The sequence below is a fragment of the Gymnodraco acuticeps genome, unplaced genomic scaffold (genome assembly GCF_902827175.1).
Source record: "Gymnodraco acuticeps unplaced genomic scaffold, fGymAcu1.1, whole genome shotgun sequence".
NCBI classification, from domain to species: domain Eukaryota; kingdom Metazoa; phylum Chordata; class Actinopteri; order Perciformes; family Bathydraconidae; genus Gymnodraco; species Gymnodraco acuticeps.
The window spans coordinates 263,256-285,441 of NW_022990235.1; the positions used below are offsets into that span (position 1 = coordinate 263,256).

Genomic DNA, 22,186 nt, shown 5'->3' on the forward strand with positions numbered 1-22,186 from the left:
GGGGTGACGTCACTTTTCGCCAAACTGCATCGTGGGAAGCGACGTGGAGCGTTGCTGGCGTGGCTCGCTGCAAAAGTTGAGCAATGTTCAACTTTTGACGCCTCCGCAGAAGCGTCAGCCAATCGAATCATATGCCAGTACAAGCTCTAGCCAATCAAACCGCTGCTTGTGTGTCAGGGGCGGGAGATTCATGTGATTGGTTGTTGGTCGAGTTTCAGACACGCCTGCCGGCAAGCGTCAACGCACGCCGCTGTGTGGACGGGCCGTTCAGGTGTTTAACATATTTTGCTTCAACAGTTCAGGTGTTTAACAGTCTTATTGCCTGTGGGATGAAACTGAACCTGAACGTATGACTAAATAAAGAACCTTGAACCTTGACCCTTTTTTCTTTGACAATGTGAAATGAACTGGATTCATACAGTCATAAATGTAATTTTGTTGTGTATTGAGAAATACTTGTGTAAATGAGGTACAAAGTAACTAAATATGTATATACTTATTTCGACCTTATATCTTTGCATTCCAGGACTTTCAGGCCTGACTTCGTCTTGGTGCGCCAGCACGCCTTCAGCATGGCCCAGAACGAGGATTTTAGAAACCTGATCATTGGTCTGCAGTATGCGGGCATCCCCTCGGTCAACTCTCTGGATTCCATCTACAACCTCTGTGACAAACCTTGGGCTGTAAGCTATTTCAGCTAAACTAGGTTACACCTGCAAGAACCTAGAAAAAAGATGTATTAGCTATACTTTGCATTGAATAGATGTTTCAATATGTTTTAATGGAGCTTGTAGCTCTCAGTTTAAATTTGTATTAGGTTGACTCATGTCTTTTTCTTGGCTTCAAGCACAGTTACAATTATAACGATCTAGAAAAATGTCTCTGTTCTATGCTTTAAGTCACATTTAACTCTCTCCCTCTATTTCTCTCTTTCCATCTTCCTCCTCTCCACCAGTTCTCCCAGCTGACCAATAACCAGAAGAGGCTGGGTTCAGATAAGATCCCTCTCATTGATCAGACTTTCTACCCCAACTACAAAGACATGGTAATTGCATAATGTCAGAAACCAAGTTCTCATCAATGTACAGAATGTGTTGAGCCATAAAGTTTCAAAGTATCGTGTTTTTAGTTAACTATTTGTCTCAGGGCAGTGAGATGTTCTCTGAAAGCAGAACGTAATGTTGTCTGTAGATTTTTTTGGTATATCTCTGGTAAAAAAACATTGAATAATATTTTGAATCACTTCCAAACATGCCATTTACCCTTTTTGAGGTATAAATAACAACACTTTCTTCAGATAAGTGTTGCTATTTTTGTCACAAACATGTGTTGACATTTTATATGTGTCTTATAAGGTCATCTTTCAGTTACCTTATAAGACATATATAAAATGTAGTATGTAACTGTGTAACTCATGAGATAAGTGCCCTTGCTGATTCTCTTTATGCATTTTACTTACTATATTCACTAAAATGCCTTTAAAGTATAATATAGAGGTGAAGTATGAGTATTATTTTTTGAGTGCTTTTTCATTACTACTCTGTTGGAGATATTCGGAAACAGCAGCAACCCTTTGAAAAGCTCGAAAAGTCCTGTCATCTCTAAGCTGTCTTTGAAATACTGTAAATGATCATGTTTTGTAACATTTGGTTTGTGATGAGCAGAAAGAAAAAGTCAGTGTCACACTATTACATTGAGACATTTTATATACAATCTTTTTTGGTACATGGAAATAGAAAACTCTATAGACAGAAACAGAGACATAAATACAAACCCAAACCATTTTTTTCAGTATAAAACAAACGTGAAATTGTTTGATAGCGCTTCACTAAAGCTATATAGTTATTATGCATTATTATCATGTCATGTCATAAAAGCCTTCATTTAATTATTGAGCTATTTCCAAATAGTTTGATTTCACTGCACTATATTTTGCAGGTTACATTTAAGTATGTTATTGTTGAATGTGGGGCTTGCATGACTTTTGAATAGCGGCTCATGCATCACTAAGTAAGCAGTATTGCATTTCAATCTGTATCACTTTAGTGAAGTAATCCAGTAACAAGACAGGGGTCAATTCAGATTTGGGCATTTTAATAAATGTTGAGACATCATATCAAATAATGCCTATTAAACAACAATCAAACCACTAATTATACCTTATTCATATCAGTTATTTCTCTTTTTTGTTGGTTAATCTTTATCTTTTCTTGGACTTGTACATTGAGGAGAATCCACTTCCTGTTTATAAGTAGTTCAAAGACATTGAATTGAACCGTGTCCTGTTACCTCTTTTCCTCTAAGGAGCGGGGGCTTGGCCTCTACAGGTGGCAGTGCTGTTGTTAAATTGCTGGATTCGATTTTTTTGGCAAAGGAAATAGTACAACCAAGGAAACTAAACACACAAACCTCAAGATAACAACTTATACGCTATAAAACAAGAACGGGTTAGCCTTTCAAATGTTATTTCTTACTCAAGTACAATATTTACATTCTCAGCCGTTTGAGATTATAAACTGCGATGATTTAGATGTACAAGAATTATAGTCACATATAATGTGTCAAATCTTATCAAATTACTATTAATTGGAGAATGCCTGGTGTTGCTTTGCTTTATATACGTATATACAGTGCTTTTTCATATGCATGGGACTATTTTTTGATAATATATAAAGGAGAAATTCAACATCAGAATGTGTGGGATGTGTGGCAGTGCTGCAGTCAGCCTGCAAACAATTGGTAATGTTTGATTGCAGTGTGTGAAGTAAACTTTGCAGGATTGTGGCAGAAGTTGGCAGATTATTTCTGTTATTTTCCTCCTATTGTTTTACAGTAAATGTCCAACTTCCTCATACTTTCAGTAAATGCAAGCCTTTTGAAATGTATACATCAACAAAAATGAAGTCGTTAGTGTTTGCCAAGGTGATTAATTTACCTTCAGGCCATCAGAAATAAAGGAAAGATTCACTATGGTGTGAATCATTTGCAGTGGATGCTCTGCTGCTGATCTTATTTTGTGTGAGAGAAAATGACAGAGGAATTTCTAAAAGCCCATGCCGTTTACAACAATTTTCCTGAACTCTGCTAAACTCCCTTTTATATGAAAAAATAATTCAGCCACATTTATTTTTAACAAAATAACTTGCATGTCAAATTTGAGCTAAATAAGCAAAAGCAGGAAATGTTTCTCAGGACTTTGCAGGAGTTAAATGGAGTATACTGAACGTCAGAACTACAGGTCAAGGGTCAGCCAGGTCCAGGAAGTCTTTCTCGGGTGGGGGTCCACCCCGGTACCAGCCACAGGTCGTGTCAGAGCGACGGATACACGCATACTGCCGAGCCTGCTCTCCATTTAGGCTGTTATCCAGCAGCCAGTCCGTCCACAAGCACTCGTGTTCTCCTGTTGATGCACACGGCACTGTGTAGCAGGTGTTGATCTGTGGATACAATGTTTGAGTAGCCTCATTATTTGTTGCTAAAGTCTGCTTCGCATGTGTTAAGAACGAGAGTTTTGTTGGGTTACATTTGAAATACTGTTTCTCTATCGACACATGAAGCTATGAATGAGTGTTGATTGTGAAAAGAAAAAACGCTTTAAAGTTTTTCGTACTCAAATAGAGAAAAAGTTTGAGTGAGGGATGAGAAAAACAACTGTTTTGCAGTTTGTTTCTGGAGGTTACTCGAGGGCAGATTTATGACTGGGTCAAAGATAAATAGGAATGAATCAGAGATGGGGACTCGAGTTTGTGACTCGGACTCGAGTCGCACTTAAGTCGCACACACAGAGACTTCAGACTTGACTTGGACTCCTGCTCAAAAGACTTCGGACTCGACTTGGACTCGTGTTTTGGGACTCGTGAACAATCATTGTGTTTTCTATTTTTGGCGTATTAAAGGTGGGGTAGGTACGTTTGAGAAACCGGCTCGAGATCGCTCGAATTTGAAAATACACAACCGGAGAAAATCTGCCACTTCCTCACAGAGCCCCTCCTCCGACACACACGAACGCGCACATGACCAATGAGGGCACGAGATAAGTTTGTGCCCCGATGGGAGGCTGACAGGTTACTTAATCCAGTTACTTTAGCCGGGCCGGCTATCGGGATGTTAAGAGCATTCCATGGAATATAACAAAAAGTGTATCTCGAGCCGGTTTCTCAAACTTACCTACCCCACCTTTAACATTAACATTATGGTAACACCATGGCGACCGGCGGCACACCTGCAGCTGTACCGCTTGTAATTAGGTTCAACTATAAAAACTTCGAACAAAACGCCAGCGGCACCAACAAAAGGAGCGCACACTGCAAAGTATGCAATATTAAAATCAAGGATGCTGGTGCAACAACGTCAAATTTCATCAGGCACTTGAAAACTCACCCGGAGAGGTCAGTCACATTAACGCATATGGACGGTTAACAAACATGTTTAGCTCAGCATCAGCTATGTAATGTTAACTTAGCTTGCTACTAGCTTTGTAACTGAATATTTGAAAAGATGAGTGAATGTTTGCTTGTCACACTTGTTTGCGTTGAGTGGCGTTGACATCCAACTCTTGACATGACATAAAAAAGGTCGGTAACGTTAATCATTACGTTCCGCTGCCACCATCTACTGGCTAACGTTAAACGTAGAAAAATACATAGTTACATACATAAATACATCTGTCGGTTTATTGGCAGGTTACAGGTTTATTGTTGACCAAGTAACGTTAATGTTACAGGTTTATCAGGTTACCATTACACTGGGTTTGAGTGAGAGGATAGAGGAATATGTTTATTTATAGTAGACTTAAAAGATGTCATTAGAGACCCAGTGTAATTAAACAATACGGTTGCAGAGGTCAAATTTTAACATTTTTGTCCACTGGCCAAATGGCTAGCCTAGTGAATGTTGAAATTTTACCAGCCACTCAATAGATTGCCATTGTTATTTTTGGCTGGTGCGTGCAACATACAGTACCAGCCACTTGCATGATTTACCAGCATTTGGCTGGTAAATGGTGTTAATGGTAGATATCTCTTTTGGAACAGGTCATGTTTTAATATCACCAGTTCAGTATATTTCAGATAATATTGTAGCAATAGTTTTTTAGTTGCAAATGGCACAGAACAAATGTTTACTTTTAAGTACTTTTAACACAGTTTCCCTGCGGGGGATTAATAAAGTATTTGTGATACTGATTTCTGATTCTGAAGTGTTTTGCTTATAAGTTGTTTGCATTTAGCTAAAGTGTGATGTTTGTCCTCATATTGCATTGCAATAGCCTGTTTAAAGTGATCATATAACAAACAACTAATCAGTACTGATACTGTATGCTAATAGATCTAGGAGTGATAATAATACAGTAAATGCTTTGAATTTCTTAGATATAGCTGTGCAGTATTCTTAACAGACTGGATAGCAGCAGACAATAGAAGGCTTATTACAACCAGAAGAGACATGAGACTTTTATTTTTTAGAGACTTGACTTGGACTCGTGACCAAAGACTTGAGACTTGATCAAGTCTCACCCCACAAATACTTGAGACTTGACTTGGACTCGTGACCAAAGACTTGAGACTTGACTTGGACTTGCAAAAAAAGACTTGTGAACATCTCTGGAATGAATAGAGAACAAACAGTCCTTACTCACTCTGCATTCACAGCCCATCTGGTATCTGTAGTTGAGATTCTTCTTCTGTGACAAGGATAAGTTGTCCCAAGACTCTACGAGGTCGCACTGACCAATGGAAATTCTCCCATCACTCCACATACTTCCTGTTTTGGGACATCACAACACTTCTATTGAAAATGTCATCCTGCATTCAGTAGTTGTCTGGTTGTGTATTATATAACAGCCTATAGGATTATTATTTACAACAAAGCTATTATCTGTTCGCAGTTTATATAATTCAGGTTGCGTAATATAGTGAAGCTGTGAAATTTTTTTGAATTATCTTTCTTGCCAAGAGTTACATTAGAAAACTTAAAAAGAGGGAAATCAGCTAATTTGGTTCTTGTTGTTTTGTACAAACTTGATAAATGAGAAGGTGTTAGCTCTAAAGGGGATATTTTCTCCTTTTTCCAGTATGTATGCTAAGCTCAGCATGTCTGTGAGATGATTAAAAGTCTTCTGATTCTGATTCTAACTGAATGCAGTCTGCAGCATGTACCATACACACATGGAAGTCATATTGATCTTCTAACCTAACTCTTAGAAGAGTAGAGAAAAAGATAGACATATATTTCCCAAAAAGTTAAACTTTCTGTGGCCTTTTCCTACTAAAAGTGCGATATATAGATTGACCATTGCGTACTGTACCTGAAAGCAAATAGCCTGCTTTATTGTTGGAGTCCAGTTTGACTCCACACAGAGAGGAGAAGACTGGGGTGTACACGTACTGAATGTCCTTGGCCTTGTTGAAACCCTTAAACATCTGTACACAGAGAAACACAGGGAGAGATTGGAGAGGAAATAAGGGGGTACAAACCTGGACTAATACAATTTAAATACACTATATATGTGCCAACAATGCAAGCAGCAGCAATAATAATAGGACAATGTATATGTGTCTCCAAAAAGAAACCTTGTTGGATTCAGGGTGGGAACCTTTTTTGGTAGATGATTTTATTTGATAAGCTTGAGAGAAGGCAGAATATTTTCTTTAACATTGAGTGAAATTAATGTTGTAATGTTATCAAAAGTTGAACTCTCCAACTGTATATGTTGGTGTCTTGAGGGTTGTTCCCCTCGTGTGAATATAGTCCAAAATAGAAATAAAACTGGCTTTCTTTCATTTGAAGCAGACACTAATGGCCAGTATTCGTTCAAATGGAGATGGACCATTTTGTTTCTGGTGTGAATAAAGGTTTTGATCAATGGACCAATTAGATTTTGTTTTCCTTTCCTGACAGCGTAGCCAATGCCCACGTAATTATAGAGCTATACACCCATCAGCATAAACGGCAGCAATTATGCTTGCATGCAGCAGCTGTTAGTACTGTACAGAGATCTCACCTTGATCATTTTGATTTCATACTGGATCATCTTCATGTAAGGTGAGGAGCTGTTGCTAGGCGACACAATCTTCTCTCCGGAGATCTTTGCTCTTATCACTGACGGGAGAAGTAAAAAAGAAACAGAAATAAAAGAGTGTTGAGATTAATTGAAATGCCATAGGCAAGAAAAGATGGTGATTTACATGCAATAAGTATTCATGTTTACCATTAGTGGGTTACATGTTTCTCCTTCACTCTAGATTATCGATGGATAAATGTGTTATTTTCTTTCTTTATTCCCCTTCTCCTTCCTCCTTTATCATTTTGCTTGTCACTCGTCTTTCTCCCCACACAGACAGTGCAGCGATCCCTCTCAGTAGTGATACAGGATGTGTCCCTTCTCTCCTCTGGGAGGGAAATCAAAACCCACATGGAATAACAAGTAGCTCTCTGCTTGCACACTCCCATTAACTGACTCCACACACACACATTTATGAATACAGTATTTAACAAATACATACTAACACAAGCCAAACCGTGTCTGGCACAGAAGTGATTTAATATTATTTTATTCTGTACTTAAATGTAGTAAAAGGCTAAAGTAGCAGGCTAATTGGTCTGTGGTTCCTCAACAGGACATTTGAAGTCGTATCATTTTACAACCTCTCATTAAAGACAAAACCCTCATTACACTGAAGGTATTATTAATGTTGGATGTTTCAGTCCCACAAACCACAACATGCAGTTAACACTGCGCCAAATACAACAGTGTTATCCCAGACATACAGAACTGCTTTTTTCCTTCCATCACACCCATTAATCTGCACTTTTTGACATCTGCATGAGTCATTATGTTAACTGCCAAATTCATTTCACTGTCAAACATTTCCTTAAAACTAACAACACTGTTGTAGGTCAATCAATCACTCAAACATAATTAAGTGTACTATCAGGCCTATAGTTTTTACAGGTTATTGAAAAGTCCTACAGAGTGACTTTGAACATGGCAGACAGCTCCATTAGCTTGTATCTCACATTAACAGAAAAGCATTGGCACAGCAAAATAAAAGGCATAGAGTTGTATCATTAATCATCATTAGCCTAAAGGGAGAGTTAGGATTGTTTGAATGAAGTACTTATCCATTTTCAGCGAATAACCTACAGTAGATTGCGGTCTGCACGCCCTAAAGAAGCAGACAGGAGTTATTTAACATAATGAAATCTATTACTGTTGTGTCATGAACCGATTTTATTTGAAATCATGAACCCATTTTCAAAAATTACTACAATTTTCAAGTCAAAATGCGTCTCAAATAACCCTTTAAGTGCATTATGCGCCGTGTAAGAAGATAAAGCTAGACAGACTTAGCTCCAATAATAAATTGGTGGTGGAGCTTAGCAAAGACGATTGATTATGCTGTTGTATAGGCAACTAAGATGTAATTCACTCAAATATCCTTATTGTTTGACCTAGTTAGCAATGCAAATCTTACAGTAGGTTGACTGTCATGGCCTTTGATTATACAGTATTCTGTAGTATATAACTATTTACTTTTCTTGGCAAAAGAGAAAATGTGGTCCGCTCTAGATGCACCTGAGTGAGATAAAAACAGAGAAGGAAAGAAACAGAAGTGGAGCAACAGACCTTGGTAAAACCATGAACAAAGGCGTAAAAGCTACAGTATAAGAGAGGGAGAGAGAAAATGACCCTAACCCGCAACCTTTCTCACAGCCACCCAAACCATCCCCTTGTTTGAGCTTTCCGCCTCATCACATAACTACACCCTGGAGCTCAGTGTGTTCTTGGAAATTGGTTCAGGAGAAGAATATTATTTTCCTAGGCAAACACACAGGAAGTTAGGAAAGCAGGAAGACAAACAAACGGACGGACAGGAAGTTAATTGGAACTTGTATGAAGTGTAATAGTTTATTCATAGTGCACTGCGTCAACTGGTCCAATGACGGGTCTCTTTTGGAAAATATCAGACAGCACACAAAGCTAGCTTATATAGGGTAGAGTATGTCAGAAAACATGTGGCCTGCATCCAACTGTAGATTCATACAGATTGATTGATGCTGATAAGTTGCTCCAAGTAAAGTATAAAGCATCTTGAGCTTCTTCAAAAACTAACTTATATAATCAGGACACACAAGCCTGTAAACTCGCCTTTGTACAAGCAGCTGTGACCTAAACACCTCAAGCAAAAGTTAAAAATTCACTTTAATAAAATGCTTATTACATTGCAGTGGTGTGGATACACTTTCAGTAATAATTGTGCTGTTTAGCCATAGAGTATTGCACTTCAGTAGAATTTAGATGTGCTTGTCCTTTTCTTAAGTATTCTACCATACTTTATTTGAGTGAAATTAAATGTTTACTTCAATGCATATCTTTTTAAACAAAAGATTGTAGTATACCATGCAGGACAAGATTTTACATGCAAAGCATATGCCCAACACTTTGTTGTTTAGGTATTAAATATAACTAATTTAATAAGTTGTAACACTATAGCAGTTTGATTCCACAATCAGAGATAAGAATAAAGGTCTGTTTGTTATTAAACAATTGAAAACTGACATGTGGTCTCTGATAGACCTCAAACATATATTCAATATTATCTTACTTGTCGATAACTAAAACGTATACAATGTATCTGTGATCAGCCAAAGCTTCAAGTATACTCTGTAAGAACACTTGTTTGATGGTCAAAAAGCCCCACACCACACACACATACACACATACAAACACACACACACACACACACACCTTTTCAACATCCGATCAGTGGGCGCTGTGTCCAACCTTTCTATAACTTTTCAAAACCGATAATCAAACTCTCCGACTTTATACCGTGTTTGGCCAGCTGTTCAGAGGAGAAAAAGTAAGCTAGCTTTTATCCACATCATTATATAACATACAAACTAGTTCTGTTCAACAAACCCAGATACCAAAAGGATTGCTCTACTTGTATCTACTTGAAGTTTGAGCATCTGTTAGTCATATTCAAAACAAACGGCAAGTATTGTTTTATAGGCCTCTGACAAGTCTCCTTTTGAACCCTTAAACATCAGCACACCCTCCTCAACTACTATTACACTCCTGAATAAGCCTGTCATGCTCACATGAAAAATAACCACTTAACCAATGATGATAATCATATTATTGCCCTTTTTTGTTCATTTCAGCTCTTTGATCTGCACTTTGGCAAATGTAAAGTAGATTAAATGCTTTGGAGAAGTATCTTCCCCATACAAATGTTCCCATCTAAGCAGAATAATGACTCTTGATAATGGTTATAATCCACAACGGCATAACTGCGCTCGCAGGATCAAATAGTTGGCAGTGTGAGCATTGGCGGTATATCAGTGCAAAATGGATGGGCACAGAAGTTTCTATTGCCAATAATCCAAGAATAGCACAGTGATATTCACTATAGCAGATCATTGGTTTTAGTTGGATCCCCATCTAGGGATAATCATTTCTGTATTATGACATTTATTGTAGATTTTATAAGTATTGAATGAAAAGCCAAACTCAATTATTTCCATGGTTCTTGGGTCTTTCTTAAATGATTCTCTTGGCCCAGATTCTCCAAAATGTTTACTCCCCATGTAGACATATTTGAACTGCGCAGGCTAGGTTACCCACTCACTTCAGTTGCTGCAGCTGTTTGATTACCATGAACAGGACAGGCCCCCTGCTGAGGAAAAGTGGCTGTGCATCTTCCTCACAGCTACATAACCAAAGAGAAATATTGCAAACCATGAGAACTGATGTAGTAAGTAACTTCCCCCCTTCCTGATGAATCGGCACCCTTGTCATGCTCACAAAGCTGGACTGTCAGCGGGCTTTCACACTGATATTGTTAGTATGCAGACCATTAGACCAAGCCTATAGACATGGAAATGAAGTGGGGAGAGTGAGGGAAAGAAAGAGAGAGAGATGGAGTAGGCTGTGTTGGCATGGCTTGGCCTCTGTCCAACACACACACACTCACACTCATGCACACAATCTCAAATACACAAACACAGCCAGGGAATCGTCTAAGGTTTGTCCAGATGGGATATTACTCAGATGCACAGCTTTATTCAAAGGGCTCATCGACTCTCACAACACTGTCAGGTCACCTAAAGGCCACCACCAGCTTCAAAAACAACCAGGACAGTGTAGCAACCGATGCCAAGAGATGAAACGTTTTCTAAGACACAATTAGTGTGAGAGAGGGATTTTCCTTATTTGTTATTCATGGGTCCAACGATTTGTATCCTACCTGAAAAGAGCACGGACTCTTGTATCCATTCAGAGATAAACTTTTACATTCAAACTTAACAAAGACCGGTTCCCAAGCATAACCAGAGAAAATGGTATCAACGTACAATAAAAAACAATTTGACTATTTGTCCTGTCACACAGTTTACAATGATAACATTGAAGAAACGGTGCCTCTAATGATAGTAAGTAATATATTAAGTACATGTAATTGTTGGTTGGTAGCTAAATAATAATCATTAGCTTCACGGGTTGGTTGGAAGTTCTGTGTTTGACTGGCTTGGTCACAAACAGGATTTCTGAAAACATGCAACAGACTTGATTTCATGCTAAAGAAAATGCCCTGTTTTTGTACTGTAGTCTAGTATTACAGGCAGTCATTTATGATGGGGGAATTTAACTTCAAACTGATATTTGTTATTGACATGCCCCTATGGATGCTTACAGCAAGACAAACAACACATAGGTTATAATGGTTTTTAAATGTTTACCTACAATTGTATCTTTTATTTAGTTTGTAAGAGTAATAACTTTACTTCGATATACCAGGACAGACATGCTAACATTGCATTACACTCTGATAGCAACGTATTATGCGACTCCCACGCAGGGTCTAAATACTAGACAGTAGATGTCTTAGTCTTGAAGGAAGCTTTTCTAACCTTTAATCCCACAAAATAATGTAGTCGTTTGCTGCTCTGCTGTGGAAGTATTACCAGCAATGAAATCAACTTAAAATGATACTGTTTGCAGCTTACTTCCAGCACGAATTGCTTCGGTGTCTTGTTAAATAGTTTTGGGGTTCTTATGTTGCCAAAAAGAATGATAGAAGAAAATACCAGAAGAGGGATATAACAACTAGAGTGCTTTATAAGCATAGTTGCAAAAGTTGAGGCCTGGTTTAGGTGTAGTCTAACTCATAAGAGAAACACTGTGTATGTAAAACTCTGGCCTAATAACACTGCCCCATTCTCATTGTGTTCTCATAACCCAGATCTAATTTGGCGTTATGGTGGTTCTGAAAACAGGTCTCAGCCTCCATTTCAGACTGATTATTTGTATGAGACACATCTTCCGAGTACTTTGAAGGAACTGACCTATTTATACACCGGGGGACAAACAAACCAATTAGAAAAACAAGACAAAAATGCCATTAAAGCTATTTCTTCATCTACTTTCTCTTTTTGTCTGTCTCTCTTCTCTGCTGGAGTGTAACCTTTGACAGAAGCACATACTTCAGCTTTCCACAGTTGGGAGCCAAGTACTCAAAGTCAGAGCAGAGTGTTGGTTTTGGACTGAGCTTAGACAAGAAAGAACTGGATGATGGGGGGGGTGTCAGACAGATAGACAGGCAGACAACCCTGCAGACAAACAGACAGACAGATAGAAAGTATGCCAGGGGCCACTAGGCACTCGCTGTTTTTTTAGGGTTTGTTTTTACAGGGAAGAGAACAAGACGACTCAATTATGTAACTACGAAAAACAGATAGCAGGTTGTCCAGAATTCGAAAAAGTTACATTAACACTAATGGACATTAGTGCTTATTGCCATATAGGAAAAAGAGGGGCGGTCAGAAAAACTAGTATGAATGTGTAATTCTTATGAATATGATATGAAAGTTCACTTATGGACATTAATCCATAATCAGTGCCCTAACAATCCATATATGTTACATTTAGATGTCCTATATAATACTTAAATCACCGATATTTAGATAGTCAACGTTTTTCTGCAAAACTGATTAACAATTGGAAAAAGCCACAACAATAAAAACAATGATCAACATTTTTTTGTTTTCACATACAAAAAGCTCAGCCCTAAAGCTTTATAGAGTGTTTTTTTGTCGCAGTACATATTCTCAGAGGATTTCACTTCTTCCCCTCCCAGACAATCCAATGAAGTTGATCAAAAATCCAAATCAGAGTCCCATTCCTCCAGACTCCCATTTTAAAATCATAGACTGCCTTTTAAATGATTGCCTTCACAGTGAGTTCTCTATCTGTATTAAACACAGCAGCTTTTATACTCTTAAGTGAACAGAAATTAAATGGGTCTTCAGTTATTAACTCACCAATCTCAGCGCTGCAGAATAGCTGCTGTGGGTGTGCTGGGTGGCAGCTACATCCCTCCACAACCTCCTCCATGCCTGCACCAAGCAAAAGGAGAACCCAGAGGCCCAGACACGCACTCCGCTCCTGGGACAAGGCCATGATGACTGTGCCCGCTCCACCACTCGATGAACGCTGTGCAACCTTCTTCTGATCCTGTTAAGTTCCACGGGAAAAGCAGATCAGGCAGCAACAGGGGAAGGAACAGATAGAAGAGTTGAAGTGGTGGGATTAGCTCTGCTGAGCTCAAAGGCAGCTGTGGATAAAAAATGTTTTCATAAGTTTAAAAACACCTCTAATTTCAAGCCGGAGAAAATGGCTCGAGTTGAAGAGAAGGCTGCTGCTGCTGCTGCCACTGCTCTCTCTTTCTCTCTGTCTCTCTCCCTCTCTGGAGACAACACACAGAGAAACTTACAATAGCCGGATCCCCTCACACTCTGGTCTTGAATGCTGAGAGGGTCGCACACAGGGAGTCTCTTATGTACTCAACAATTTAGGGACCTCCTCAAACGCAGGGGGAAAAAAACGACCATCCTTTGCCTCTTCTTGTAACCCTCTTTTGATGTCCTCCCTCTCCTCCCATTGGCTGCCAGAGCTGCATTCAAGCAGTTAGTCATGAAAATTAAGACCAATTAAAGTGTTGTTGGGCAGGTTTTTAAGCATAAATACAAATTAGAAGTGTTCTTTTCAGATGAATCACACATCAGTGAATTGAGCAATAAATGGAAACGATAATCATAAAAAAAATACGGTCTCTAGAGTACAAATATTGCTGTTTGGAGGGAAACTGCTGCAATTTCATCTCAACACAGCACTTTAGGAGCAATGTTTAAAAGTAGACATCTTATTGCATGTGAGCCCATTTAAAAAGAAACAGCAGTAAAGACAGAAATAATTTTTAAATGATAGTCTGTAGCTAAAACCTTACCAGATGTACAAACATATCAGAGGCAGTGTAATGTTGTATTACATTCTACAACAATTTGAATGTTGCACGGCACTCAATTCTATGTTTAAATGTAATATTTGTTGAAGTAAATCAGTCATCAGGCGGACGTACAATTATCCTAACATAGTGAAACATTTACTTGTTCATTGTTCGTCTAGCGTCCAGAAACAGCCCTCCAAATGTATGTTAATGCTGCTCAGTGTCAGATGGTTGATATACTGTATTTATATATAATACGATAATTAATTAATGTAGGTTCAAATCTCTTTTCTTGCACAGTAACTAAGGAGCCATCACCTCCTGGCAGATCTATATAAACTCTAAATTATTTGTTGAGATTGTCATGTTTTGCAATGCTAGACCCATAAGGACCTACTTATCTTCATAAACCTGTAAACGGATGATATTGTTCTTCACAGCCACTCATTTTTCACAACTGGTTCTTTCCGGTGTGTATGAGGTCATTCTTGGTATTCATCATTATTCACCCTTCAAATATTCTATTGCTTTTCAGATTACATCTCCAAGTTTCCCAGTGGTGGTGAAGATAGGACACGCCCACTCTGGAATGGGAAAGGTAATTAATTCAATTTAAAATGCTAAAGTTAGTGATGTTACTACATGAATGATTAACCACCTACACTAACATTGATCCAACAGTGATGTCTTGTTTGAATGGAAGACATGTATCAGTAAAATAAGGGAACACGGTTTATTATCGGTCGGTCTTTAAAATCCCTTTTTGTGCCAAGAGATAGCTGAATACTCCGACAAACATACCTCTTAATGTCCATCTGTTTTTCTTTACTCTTCATTCTTTTATGACTGCAGCATACCTTTTTATTCTCCCTCAGTCCTTGTGTTGTCCTTTTGTTGTGCTGGTATTGATTAACAACTGTGTTAATATTTTCTGGGTGAGGTGTTTAACCTCTTTTCACCACTTCTCATCGATCCACCATACATCGTTCCCCTGGACTGCTCAATCTGATATTTTCCCCCCGCTGTGTAACTGGGCCTTTCTTTATTTCTTTATCCTCCCCCCACATCACTCACAGACCTCTGTTCGACTACAGAGCCATTCTCTGTTTATCAGCGATCAAAAAAGAGGGTCCTTCCTGATAAATACTCTACAGTGTTGTTTGTATTATTGTGAATCTCACTTTTAGGACACTGAAACTACATCAGATAGCATCACTTATTTCTTCTCCATGCTCCATATTGATCCAAGTATTTTAATTAGGTCTGCATTATTGACGATGTGCCATTATGCAAGTCACAATCGACACTAGAAATGCAATCTTCATGTTTTTGTTACCTAGCTAGCATTTTTATGTTTAATTAACACAAGGACTGGAAGAAGGGGGTTCTATGTTTGAAGTGAACAGAAGTCTGTTTTTCATTTGTGAGCCTTAGAGGGGCTGATTTAGACAGAGCCAAGCTAGCTGTTTAGCCCTCCGCCCCTTCTCTATGCTAAGCTAACTGTTGATCTGTTTAGCTCTAGCTTCATATTTAAGGGGCAGACATAAGGGTGGTATCAACCGTGTTGCCCTTATTACAAAAATGGAACATTTACAATCTCTGATGGAAAATAAGATCTATCAGAATCAGGTTTATTATTATAGTAAAATATAACAGTATTTACATTGCAATGTATGGCTTTCCTTTTAATAATTTGTGTTTTTCAAGGTCAAAGTGGACAATATGAGTGATTTCCAGGACATTGCCAGCGTGGTGGCCATCACTCAGACCTACTGCACCACGGAGCCATTTATAGATGCCAAATACGACATCAGGGTCCAGAAAATCGGCGCTGACTACAAAGCATACATGTGTGTGATCTCATCTTTTACTTAGAGTTTTCTTTAGCCTATTATGTGTGTTCTATATACCTGAACTTCAACATGTAATTGTGACAGTAATCCAATTGAAACCATTTTTTTCATAAATGTCTTAATTTTTTTATCGTAATAGTGAGCAACAGCACCATCAGAAGGCCAACAAGGATAGTCAAACATACATGCTATCACTTGCATCAAGTTTCTAGGGACCCTATACACACAATTATGATTTTAAATAATGTGTGACATTTTCTTTTGGAATGCTTTTCAAATAGTTTAAGGAATACCAGCAAATTGAGTGCTTAACTGGATAACTTGAAATGAATTAGACAGGGTGTGTTTCAGTACCTAGTTGCTGTGTGTAAACCTGTGCATACACTGTAGTATCTTTACCTGGATGGTGATCAGCCTGATAACCTGCAGCTGTGCCCGTTGCCTGAATCTCTATTACCTTTTTTTGCAATTTGTCTGTAATGATTTAACACACAATTTCCTCTCTTCCTCCAGGCGAACATCCATCTCTGGTAATTGGAAGAGTAACACCGGATCTGCCATGTTGGAACAAGTAGCCATGACTGACAAGTGAGCACCGCTTCCACATTAGTGATGCTCCGGCTGCCTTTGTGTCGCACACTTAACTGTTAGTCACTATGTGCTCTCACAGCAGATTCATTGGGCTGAAACCAGTTCACATGGGCAAACACAGATGTTTGGAAATCAGCTTGTGATTGTAGATGATTTGGCTAAGGACATTTCAATTTTTACATTGAGCTGCTTTGTTCATACTTACAATTTGGATTGTAGACCTTTGCAAACAGTGTTGTTTTATTTTTACTTTTAACAGCAGTTACAGATAATAATTCAAATAAAAACAATAATAATGCATGCCGGATTACTGGCAAGCCTTAAAGAGATACTAAATGCAATTCTAAATAACAACAATTGAGTTGTATGATGTTTAGTGTCGCTAAATAGCTAAAAATGGATGCACCGGAAGCTTCCATTGTATCAGAAGCAAGCATGTATCTCACAAAGTCAGAAGCCCCCTACAGAATAAGGTGTTTTCCACTTTCCCTCATTAAAGTTAATCTTGCCATCCATTAAAATACCTTAATGCCACAATGTAAATCCAGAAACCATTATAATCTAAATCTTCTTTAATCTGTGAGAGTTTAAACAGAGTACAGTTAGACTTTAAACCTTACAAATGTAATTTTAAATGATCTGTAGACAAAGTAAAATACCTGCACATTAGATTGTCCTTTTGGACAGTATTGATATTTCAGTTTTGCCCTAGTGTGCTTGTCTTAGTTATTAAGAGTGCAACTGTGATGGACCTCTTTACAGCTGCCAAAGCCAGCAGCAGCAACCTTATGTTATGTTACACCTTTACTCTGACTTACCTTGCTAAAGTTATACACAAGTCAATATTTCGTATGAACTAGTGTCCAAGGACCATCATTTTTCAGAACAAGCAAAATGGTGTAAGGAAGGTAACGTTCTTACCTTCACTGCATGTTGTGCTTTATACCTGCAGCTCTTCTTGACCCACTGCACACTTAGCAACTCAGCATTGTTGTACACACATTAGTGGTACCCTATGTGTTTTCTTTACCATTTGTTGTTAACAGACTACTCTTTGTAGAACTAATCCAGTTGTGCTTGATGACAGGTATAAACTGTGGGTTGATGCCTGCTCAGAGATCTTCGGAGGGCTGGATATTTGTGCCGTCAAAGCCATCTGTGGCAAGGATGGTAATGACTACATTACTGAGGTAAGAAAAAACACTCCAAGAAGGGAGGGAGAGAACTCTTATTTGACTGCTGCCGTATTATCACTGTATTTACCTCCAGCTTTCATTAACAAAGCTGTTGACATCAGCCTGTTGTAGTTGCGTTTCATAAGAAGGCAAATATGGTCTTTAAATCTTAAATTAAGCATGTCTAGCCTAATTTACACTAGTGGGGCCTTAGCTTGTCTGGCTGGAATTATTATTATATTATTAGTTTCATAACTAACATCTGGTGTTAGTTTAAGTTTAAGGTTACCTGTATCTGTTATCTATTGCCCACCTCTCTTGGTCTCCTGCCCCTATTGTCTTTCACTTTTTTCTAACTTCTCAGGGGATAAGCTTTTATTTGGTCTTTGGCAGCAAAACTCACTGTGATAACTGGTAGAGTTAAATCTGAAAAGCAGGTCATGGGGTTAAAGCCATGCTCATTGCCCAAGGTTGTATGGGGCTAGTGTGCAGCGATGACTGAGACAAGGTTAAGGTTCAGATACAAGCTCAGAAAAAGAAACTGGATCAGACTCTGGCAGATATTCAGAAGTTCAGACTCAGATTGAGAGAGAGCCTCGAAGAAGAGTTTAGACTCGGACAGAGAGAAACTCAACTTTAAACAGAGTTGGGTTCAGGCCCAAAGTGAGACACAGGCTAAGACAGAGCAAGATTGAGCCCAAATGAAGAAACAAGAAGAAACAGAGACTGATAGAGGAACAGAAACTCTAAAAAAATGGATTGCTGGCCAACGAGAGGCCTGCAGGTGGGATCCTAGTGGAGTCTCAGGAGTGCTGGGTAGTCCAGGCACCAAAGTTATGGGCAGTAAAGTAACAAGAGAATACATCCCAGGAACCAGCCAAGATATACTCACACCCAAGAGCATTCAAGTTGATTTAAATCAAAAGTAAGTATAGCTTACAAATGATCCTTGCCAGGCGCTTCACCTCGGCTCCTGGGAACAAGACTGCAGATGCTAAAAGGCATTGTTGACTTTCAGGAAAATGGCACAGAAATACAAGGCCATGATGCAGGTAGAAGGCTAGCCAACAAGGAATTAAGCAGTGAGCTGGTCAAAAAGGAAGCTCTGGAAATAACAGGAATGAAAAAACACTGGAGAAAAAAACACAGCCTGAGGACCTGAGGGACTCATTTGGCCACAGGATTGAGCTGATTAGAGGCCAAGATTTCGGCCAGCTTAAGGAGCAACTGAACAAGCCAAAAGATGGAGAGCTGCTTCTCTCTTGATGCATTTTGGCAGTAACCGCAGAGCCACTCAATGGTGTGGGTCATCTCAGCCCACTTGGAAAAAGTTGGGGCCGTTTTTGCCAAATTTCATGCAGCTGGCACCGAGTGGCTGGACCAAAATATAAACAGTGATACGGCACATATGGTTAGCGTGGCAATGGAGGAACATTTTAGCTTAACTTATGATTATGAAGTAAATGTTGATTGCACATTGTAAATAATGGCACCATCTGTATTTTGATTGGTTCCCTATAAGCATCACCTTCAATATACAATTGTGTCTGCCTCTGGGTTTCGACCTGGTGACTATAAACACATGATTTACGGCCCAAAATGGGAAGAGAATAGCACTTGATTTGTGCATATACTTATAAAAGTAATAAAAATAATAACGCAAAGCTTTTTAGTCTGCACCAAAAGGGCAAACTCATTATTGCTCCCACATTGTCACGGATATTACAGCTACACTTTCTCTGTTGTTACCCTTCACAGTAAAAGCCCTAGACATATACACTGCTGCCTACCAGAGAGCATTTTCAAAAGGAGCAACTCAACAAAACAGTTTGTTCTACTTACAGAACTAAGCTAAAGGGTGTTCTTTCCTGCTTTGATCACAGCAGATACATTAGATCAGGCTTCCTATTTCTAGGGTTGTTTCTTGCTTTGGACAGTAATGTAAGCCAACCTGCTTGTGGTAGCCATATTGCTAACGATATATAAACAAGTGGATTGATCGACTGAAATCCATTTGTTCTTGAGACAGAGCCTAAATCAAAAATACCACTTGGAAACATAATGGGGGAGGAAGAAGTCTGTTCCCAATTAAATACAGTTTGCTATGTTGTCAATAAATACGCTTTTAGTTTGACTGGCACTTAAAGAGGCAAACACATCCGCTGGTGCTGTGATGGGGCACCAGACAATTATAAAGAGATGGGACCTGAGGACATCAGACGTCTGGCAGGGGTTGAAACTCAACTCAAGGAGGACATTGAGAGGAGAATGGAGGCATGACAAAGTTTGAACAATTACGAGAACAAATCCAAGTGAGACAGTCTGAGGCTGAAGAGGATAGAGGTGGACATGATGTAGGAGCCACAATGAGCCTGCGTTTTCCAGGCAATAATCTAAACATCCCACTTACACTTTGAAGTATGCTGAATGTCAAAAATAATCAGCACTTCGGTGAAAGGTAGATTAGATAGGAAAAATGTGAAAGACATGTATTCTCTGAGTCATCTCCACTGGATAAGTGTTTTGGTTTTTATAATGATGCTATACAATTGCTGAGTTCCAGTACATGGATGTTGTCATAATATCATTTTCTGTCTTATCTGGCATATTTTTGTATATTTTTTCACATATTTGAAAACAAAACACTTAGTTTTCCAAACCAAAGTATCCATGAAAACCTTGACCATATAAACCAAAACTGTTCTGACCATAAAACATCAAATCTAAACAAATATATACAACCTGGTAGAAGATGCAATCGTATAAAAACTACCAGAAAGCTTTGTCCAAACATGATGTGTTGACCTCTGTGCTGTTCTTTGTTTTTCTCGGCTAACTCTTTTTCTAGTATGGGTCAACAACATTATAGCGATGTCACTTCTCAATAAAGAAGGCCCACACTTTCTGATACGTTATCTGTGTCCTGTTTGTGCAGGTTGTGGGTTCTTCTATGCAGCTAATCGGTGACCACCAGGCAGAGGACCGTCAGCTCATCTCAGACGTGGTGCTGGCTAAGATGAACCAAGCCCTGGTCACAAGGTCATCTAGTGCTTCCCGCTCTCCGGCTCGCTCCCCTCAGGGCCAGAAGCCGACTACTGTGCAGCCCCAACAGGTAGAGGCTGATATAAAACCAGCGTAATGTAAAAACCTAAGCCACACCTATTTTACACGCCGGTTGTGGCTATGTGTTAAAAAAAAATGCGCAGGTCTTAGATTTTAGTATCAGTCACTGTGTAACTTGTCAAAATGAATAGCTACACAACACAAGCTACTTTATTGGTTAGCTTGTTGAACAATTGAATAGTTCAGTTCATTTTACAGACACCCACAGACAGGCTATATCAAAGTATTCATTTGTTATTGATAATTATTTCATAGCCTAAGTTTTATAGAAGAACAATTCATGCTGTGCTAAACAAATTGATTTCCATTTTTGTTGAGGCAGACTTTTATGCGGAAGGAATTAAAGGCCTGTCCCAATTATACGCTGTTAAAAGTGATGAAAACAAACAAAAGTTATGCCAATTATTACAATTTTACATTATCTCTGAGGGATGACTCAAAATAATTATCTAAATGACACATGCTCATACAAAATGTGCTTACATTTTCCTGTGAGTATAAGGAAAGGCATGTTCATAATCCAACAGGTCTGCAGGAAAGTTACTTTGGTGTAGCGTTTCACATTTAACAGCTGATTCTTTTACTAAAACCTGCTTAACCTTGTTTGCCTTTCTTTCCCATTCTCTGTCTCTCACAAATGATCTTACGTCTTCTGTTTTTCTCTCATCTGTCTTCCACTCTCTCTCAGAGCGCTGTCCCTAAGGAGGGACTGCCAGATCCAAACAGGACCTCGGGCCAGCGCCCTCAACCTCAAGGTTGTCTGACCACTGTTCTCCATTGTAATACAAGTGCTTCCACTGTAGGGCCAAAGTATGTGTAGGGAAAGTCTCACTTCACCCATCTAAAGAGATTTCTCTGAAATGAAGCATCCAGTACTTGAAAGAGACATTTTCTAATGTTAGTAAAGATTACTAAAAAGAACCCAAGAAACAACAGGTTATTACTGAAAAGAGATAAAGAAGGTTGATCTCTCTTAACAGAACCAATGCTAGAAATGTTCCCTCGTTTCAGACTTTGTGCAAACTTGCTGCTGTGCTGTAGCTTCATGTTTAAGTTTATTTGGATGTTTGGATTATTTTTCCCAAATTGTCAAACGATTCCTTTAAGACTAAGAGCAATTTGTATTTTATCTGCATCCTTATCTCTGTGCCTTGAA

At 38.8% G+C, this 22,186-nt stretch overlaps 2 protein-coding genes across 4 annotated transcripts in view; one reads left to right on the forward strand and one right to left on the reverse strand.

Annotated features, from left to right (window-relative positions):
- The window catches only part of syn2b (synapsin IIb), an 89,259-nt gene that overhangs the window by 61,384 nt on the left and 5,689 nt on the right, over window positions 1-22,186 (forward strand). For both annotated transcript variants that reach the window (XM_034219382.1, XM_034219381.1), the window contains exons 4-11: window positions 527-683; window positions 956-1,045; window positions 14,824-14,886; window positions 15,996-16,138; window positions 16,655-16,729; window positions 17,820-17,922; window positions 20,843-21,019; window positions 21,719-21,785. In XM_034219382.1, the coding sequence (XP_034075273.1) occupies window positions 527-683; window positions 956-1,045; window positions 14,824-14,886; window positions 15,996-16,138; window positions 16,655-16,729; window positions 17,820-17,922; window positions 20,843-21,019; window positions 21,719-21,785 (875 nt within the window). The remainder of the gene's footprint in view (window positions 1-526; window positions 684-955; window positions 1,046-14,823; window positions 14,887-15,995; window positions 16,139-16,654; window positions 16,730-17,819; window positions 17,923-20,842; window positions 21,020-21,718; window positions 21,786-22,186) is intronic.
- Window positions 1,689-13,821, reverse strand: LOC117548234 (metalloproteinase inhibitor 4-like). 2 transcript variants are annotated; one of them, XM_034219384.1, is made up of 6 exons: window positions 13,654-13,814; window positions 13,324-13,516; window positions 7,001-7,098; window positions 6,305-6,419; window positions 5,636-5,760; window positions 1,689-3,437 (listed from the first exon to the last, which is right to left on the reverse strand). In XM_034219384.1, exons 2-6 carry the CDS (start codon window positions 13,460-13,462, stop codon window positions 3,240-3,242), a joined length of 675 nt encoding a protein of 224 aa, XP_034075275.1. In that variant the 5' UTR covers window positions 13,463-13,516; window positions 13,654-13,814; the 3' UTR covers window positions 1,689-3,239. The 2 variants fall into 2 exon arrangements, with proteins under 2 accessions (XP_034075275.1, XP_034075276.1); XM_034219385.1 differs by having other exon boundaries at window positions 5,632-5,760; window positions 13,324-13,821.

Bases quoted from the DNA above. Each gene is read 5' to 3' on its own strand.
- LOC117548234 (XM_034219384.1), bottom strand. From the start codon at position 13,462: ATGGCCTTGTCCCAGGAGCGGAGTGCGTGTCTGGGCCTCTGGGTTCTC. The intron at 6,420-7,000 runs GTGAGATCTCTG...CTCTGTGTACAG, and splicing joins ATGAAATCAAAATGATCAAG to ATGTTTAAGGGTTTCAACAA. The intron at 5,761-6,304 runs GTACAGTACGCA...GTCCCAAAACAG, and splicing joins AGCAGGCTATTTGCTTTCAG to GAAGTATGTGGAGTGATGGG.